This window comes from Cryptomeria japonica, chromosome 9 (assembly GCF_030272615.1).
Source record: "Cryptomeria japonica chromosome 9, Sugi_1.0, whole genome shotgun sequence".
NCBI classification, from domain to species: Eukaryota; Viridiplantae; Streptophyta; class Pinopsida; order Cupressales; family Cupressaceae; genus Cryptomeria; species Cryptomeria japonica.
The window spans coordinates 136,078,320-136,084,836 of NC_081413.1; the positions used below are offsets into that span (position 1 = coordinate 136,078,320).

A 6,517-nucleotide genomic window follows, 5' to 3' on the forward strand; every position below is an offset into this window, starting at 1 on the left:
ATAATAAAGGAACCATGTTTTAAGGGAGAAGAAATCCTCTTTAATTCACCCCATAACTTACTCTTCCCTTGAATTCTTGACGGAGCATAAATGTTAAAAAGCCAGAATTTAACCTTCGAAATCTTGCTTATAACTAAAACCAACATCCAATTTGTAGCAGATGCCACTAACTGTACCTCAATATTATAATTATTCCAAAGCAGTGCCAAACATCTTGAAGCACCACAAGTCGAAGAAGAAAGAAAATTCCTTTTTCTTCAAGATGAAAAAACCAAATCAGTAGACTCCTTTGACAACTTTGTTTCTTGCAACATAAAAATATCACACTTAATTAAGTCCCTCTAGGACTTAATTAAGAATCTCTTGTTAGGGGCATTTAAGCCCCTAACATTCCAAGAAATAATTTTCATTGTCCTCGAGGGGAGGCCGAAGCTCCCCTCATCCCATTAATTGGAGAATTTTTGCTTCCCCAAAGCAACCTTGCAAATTACATTTCACAGCCCCTGATCTTGTCACAGGAGGACTAGTCACAAATCTTTTACTCCTCTTTCTTTTTACACTTACAGGAGTTAGGCATGTTTTCTTAGGCCTACCAAGAGAGACTGAATGCCTCCCTTGCCCACCAACAGGAGAAAGGGACAAAGTCATTTGAATTCCAACATCAATTTCCATTTGAGTCTTAAGATTATTTGGAGGCCTACCTCTCCTAGGAGAAACCACCGATGGTGAAAAAACTGAAGTTGTTTGGACAATTGGTAAACTCTTGCATGACTTTGGAGAGGCCAAGATAAATGGATTATCTTCAAAACCTAACTCTGTTGTAGCCAAAACTGCAAAAGGATTAACAGATGCAGAAATTGGAAGGGTCAAGTTTATACCCCCCAAATCATTCTCAATTGAACAAACAACTCTATCAGTAACACCCTCATCCATTTGATGTGCATGATTGTTAAAACTATCATTTACTTGCTGAACCAGATTCTCATCTGGCATAATAACAGGGACAACCTCTGATGGATTACTATTCCCTAAGGAAGATTCATTAGCCATATTAATTTCAACATTCAGAGGGGAATTATTAGACACCAAATTCTTAATTTCTTGAACTAAAGAAGCATAATTAAGAAAACCTATGGCAGGTACCTGTTTAATAGTTTCCCTATCAACCACTACATTTTTATCTAAATTCACATTCTTTGAAGAATCTGAAACCTCCTTTTGAGTGCATGAAGACAAATTGTCGTCCTTACCCTTTGTGTGATTATTTGGCATCTTAGGGCAATCTATCATCAATGGATGATCTACTCCATTCATTAGGGGATTACCATCCACTATACCCCCATTATTAGAAAATGTCTTCAGTAAAGATGAAAGTGTGACCGAACCTAAAGTGCGATCATTTGGTTTCCCAGAACTACAACACAACGGATTATTTTCAAGATTAATGTGACCCGTTTCTACCAATTTATGCGAAGAGACATTTCCACATCCTTCAACCAAAGGTCCTGCTGACAAACTGTCTTTATTAAGGGATTTAGGGACAAAGTCAACAACTTGCTGGTTTTTCTTAAAATCCATAAGTAACAGAGCATCCATAAGTAAAGGAGACTTAAGAATCTCCGTATCTAATTTCTCAATTGACTGGTGCCAAATACCATCATGAGACTTGATATTACAAGTACGGGGGCAAACATTGTTAGGGTTAATAAGAACACAATTTTTTACCAGAACCTCCCCATCCACAAAGTCCATTTTAGATGTTAAAAAAGTTCCAATAGTATTTCCAATTTTCTCAAGAACATCTGGATCCATAAATTCAAAAGGAATTTTAGGTAAACCAAATTAGAAAGGAATAAGTTTCGAACTAGACCAAGAAGGAACAAAAAAAGGTTTCCAAGCTGCAATTAAAATTAAATTTTTTCCAAACCAATGATGTGAAGTTCTTAATACCTCATCTCTGAAAGAAGGAGAACCAAAGACAATAATAAAAGCATTTGCAGACAATAATTGAAAATAATGCATATCCCCCCATCTTTTCTGCAATTTATGATAAAGCTTTAATAAACTAATTTGATCACCCCAAATTTCCCCAGAAATAACATTCGTATGCAAATATTCTGCTTTCTTATCGACATAGGAACCCAAAAGATCAATACAAGGGATAGGAGCCCAAACCTGTGATGAAGAAACCCCCAGCAGAATAGGATTAGAAGATATCTTACTTACCTTTGCCGGACTAGATCCCTTGAGGTTCACATTTACCTTATTTCCCACCTGTTATGAAGAAACAAAAACCCTAGCCGCAGTCTCCTTATTTTCCAAGCCAACAACCCTAGCAAACGTTCATTGATTGCCTAGATCCAAAGACCATTTCCTCGAAAAGCCCTTGAATTGCTTCTCATAATTCCCTTGATTCACACCATTATTAAAACGCCCTTGAGTGAATCTCCTTCCATTATTATTCTGCCTCCATGCCACACTTCATCTGTTCCCAAAGAAGCCTTGAAAGTATTTTGAAGCTGGCCGAAAAACCTTGTTATTTCCACTCTGGTTTACTTGTATCGCCATGTCTTTCCATCTATCGTTTGTGTAGACCCACTGTGGAACATGAGGCGGGTCTTCCCAGCCCACATCTGCCCATGAACCCAAATGTCCTCTATCGGCCATGTCCGATCACTTTATTAACATCAATAAACACTTTTCTTCCCTTGAAGATACCCTTAAAACACAATCCTCCTCCCTGTATTTGATTTTCTGTGCCCTAATTTTTTGAGGCGGAAGATAGAAAAAAACCCTATCCGTGTTGCCAAAACTGCAAAAAAATTGCCTTCGATCTCTGAAAAGTGAAGTAAACCCTAGTCGTTTTCCGTTCTCCTTGCATGCATATTTCAGATTGCTTCTAACGTCTCAGATCATCCTTGTAAGCAGCAATTTCTGTAGCAATAATTCACTGCGACTGAAATAATTCAGTTTGCACCTTTAGAAGTCTGGTTGCGCCTCCAATACAAGCCTACCCAAAATCCTTTCAAAACAAATCGCGCGCCTTGTCTAGTTATATTTGATCTGTGGCTGATCAGAATGAGAACCGCCGCACAAATTCTCGCTCGTTGCTACAACGCAATGGCAGCGATTCGTTTATCCCTCTCTATGACCTCCCTTTGCTAAAGTTGAAATCACTTGGAATAGAGATGACAATCGCTGAAGTTCGCCAACCCTAGAAGTGAAATCGTTGGCCTCTTTCCGGATTGAATTCGAAAAAAAAATGGCGCAGATTATTCCCCCTCCTCTCTGATGGAACAGCCAGCTTATCCTTGTCTTGTTCGTTTACATTATACTAAACATTTACTTTGGAATGCATGAAATTCATATAATAAATCTTTTATTATTATGTTTCTTAACATTATAAGTATAAAAAAAATTGCAAAAGATTAGAGAACAATAATTTCTTTTAAAATTAAATTATAAAATAAATATTCTAAGTTTATTATATTAAAGTAATTCTTTTAATTAATATATATTAAAAATTTATAAATAGAAATATAAAAAGCATCTTAAATTTACTATTACATATGAATATATTAGTTTTTATTTAGAATTTAAAAATAAAAAAGATATTTTTTTATATATTTTAAAAATTAAATTTAACACTCTAAAAGAATTTCTTTCTATTTTTTATAATATTTTAAATTTTAAATATATCTTTATAAAAAATGTCTTTAAGTATAAGAATCTCTAAATTATGTTATATTTTTTAATAAAATAATATATTATACTTTTATTTCAAGTGTAATCAAATTATACATACCATCAAATTCAAGATTTGAGAGAATAAATATGAAGTTTTCTTTTTTCGTTTGCTTATTCTGTTTAGTGTAAAAAATGACTGACAAAGACAATCCAACAAAAAATTATCTTGAAAGACACTAGACTCCACTTAATTTTTGATATATTTTATTTTAGACATGATATTTTTCAATTATGTATAGATGGTAATCCATGTACTCCATCATTCAAAAGAGAATTACTTTCAGAAACTATAAGAATTTGATACAAAGAAACTATACACAATTATTTTAAAAAAATTTACAAATTTTTTATTTATTTTGAAAATATAAATTCTACCTTGCTAATTAAATCCTACTAAAAACATTTTTGAATCAGATATTAAAACTAAAATATATTAGTGAGTTTTATAAATCCCCTTGGAGGTTTGATCAAGCTCACATGCTTAATCCATGCAAATTAAGATTACACATATATCAGGAAATACAGATACACAAACATAACATTCATAACATTTAGTAGTACAGTTGAAGTACATGCTTCATTTAGAAGCATGTGCAGATCTAAAAGCTACCCAAGCATTCACTTAACTGAACACATTTTTCACTGCTGCAAAAGAGGTTTGGTTATATGTGCACATTGAGAGGGAGGTACACAGACTCTGGTTATGGCTATGGCTTTTTGTGGTGTTGTGTATAAATATAATCTGTATGAGCAACCAAAGTCCGCCTATCTAAACATTCTTCTTCATCCACATCATCACCGCAATCCCTATTATCCAACTTCGATTCTTCTGTTTCCAAGTTGCTGCCAATCTGCAATAACCACAATTTAAATACAAAAATGTTCAATGAAGAATTTGCTCTGCTAGTCAATACACAGAAGAAATACAACTAGACACCTAAAACAATAAAAAAAAAAAACTTTAAAGTAACTAATCTTATGTTCCCATAAACAGCAAAGATAAATATTTATGGGGTCGGCTGCTCTACAAATAATTCCTAAAAATATTGAGCAGTGGCTGCTAACCAAAATAAGCTAAACAGCCGCATGAGAACATGCCCTAACTATTTATAAACCATTAACAATTTGTAATGAAAAGACTGACTGTTTAAGTGGATTCTATAAACAGTCTTCACACTGACCAGAGTACAACTGAAGTAAACTCCAAAAATAGTCAATATGTTAACCTCAATTAAAAAGAGATCAAGGCTCAATAAAATTGGTGTTTAAAAACAGCGAGTATTTTATAGTCAACAAAATTAATTAAATAATTATTGTTTCCAAACAATCAATACGTTTCTATTTATAAACTATTGGTTGTTTGTAGTGAAATCATGGACTGTTTAAGTGGAATCTAAAAGAGTCTCTACATTGACATGAATACAGTCTAAGTAAACTTCAAAAACAATCAATATATGAACCACAATTTCTAATATTTGTATTCATTCAGCGTTTTGTAGTCAATTCATTACTTATTTAAGTGTTATTTATATACAACTTTTAAATAGACCCACTGTTTTTAAATAGTTTGTGGTTTGTAGTGAAAACAGTCTGTACATTGATCAGAACACAACCAAAGTAAACTTATGGGTTTCCTAAGTTCTTGCTAACAAAAATAGTGTAAAATATGGCAAAATCATTTGAATCAGAAGAGGTCCAAATATGGTTGGGGAATATTACAATGTTTTTCACCTCCATTTGATCTTTTGTGAACACCATGGAAGCTTTTAGGACACCTGCAAGTTAAAAACAAAGGGGAAAGAAGATTTAAATATTTGTTCAAATGTTTTATATCTATTTTATAAAGTTAAGGAAAGAAATACAAAATTATAATATAAATAAAGTGTTCTATTGATTCAAGAGATTACAAGAACTTCTTGATCAATCAAAAATCAGATTAACTGATGATATATGAATTATAATTATCTCATAAGATCTTAGTTATTTTGAAAAGAAAAAAGAAAACTGACTCTGAAAGTCATAAAAACTACTAAATATTTCAACAATGATCACAACTAGCCAACATCAGTTGAAGTTTCAGCTGCTTGTAGCAGTTTAATTTGTTCCCTCTATTTTCCATGAATTCTAGAATTCCATGGAAAACAAAAAAGAATACCTCTTTGATGTGGACGTGCAGGCATGACTGCAGTCACTAAGAGGATAATACAGAGAGTGAAAAGGCACAGCCTTTTCTGCTGAGCTGAACTTCTGCACAACTTCACCATTTTAGAGTGTAAGAAAAACTGCCCAATTCAAGTTGAAAGAGATTCAAGAAAAGCTTGTATTTCCATGGCTGCAACTGAAACAACCTTTTTATAGAGATGAACGAAAGTGAACTGTACAGAAACATATAAAACAGAAGAAAAATAAAACACGCAAACCACACAAGAATCAGGCACGTTGCCTTTTTGGATCATGTCAGGAAATATCTACTTTATTATTGTTTTCCACAGTCTGAAAAGAAGAGAAGTCTGATGTGCCAATAAGAATGAACATGGGTTTAGATTTAGATTATTCTTGTCTACACTTTTGACAAAACAAAGTTCAATGCTTTAATAAGGCAGAATCTTATCTTTTGAACTCTTCATGGTATGTTAGAACTCTGTTTTGTCAGTGGGGTCTGACGCGCATATGGTTTTTCACTGCACCGTCCATTCCGCACTTATCGTTTACAAGATTCCCGAGTTGACATGACTTCTTAGTTGGGCTTCTTCGTGCATTTGTCTCGAAT

At 33.5% G+C, this 6,517-nt stretch overlaps 1 protein-coding gene across 2 annotated transcripts; it reads right to left on the reverse strand.

Moving 5' to 3' along the window:
- Nucleotides 1-4,257: 4,257 nt before the first annotated feature.
- LOC131060222 (phytosulfokines 2) lies at nt 4,258-6,104 on the reverse strand. Of its 2 annotated transcripts, none has more exons than XM_057993382.2 (3): nt 5,903-6,104; nt 5,467-5,522; nt 4,258-4,598 (listed from the first exon to the last, which is right to left on the reverse strand). In XM_057993382.2, exons 1-3 carry the CDS (start codon nt 6,009-6,011, stop codon nt 4,455-4,457), a joined length of 309 nt encoding a protein of 102 aa, XP_057849365.2. In that variant the 5' UTR covers nt 6,012-6,104; the 3' UTR covers nt 4,258-4,454. The 2 variants fall into 2 exon arrangements, with proteins under 2 accessions (XP_057849365.2, XP_057849366.2); XM_057993383.2 differs by having other exon boundaries at nt 5,479-5,522; nt 5,903-6,087.
- Between the last annotated feature and the right edge of the window lie 413 nt (nt 6,105-6,517).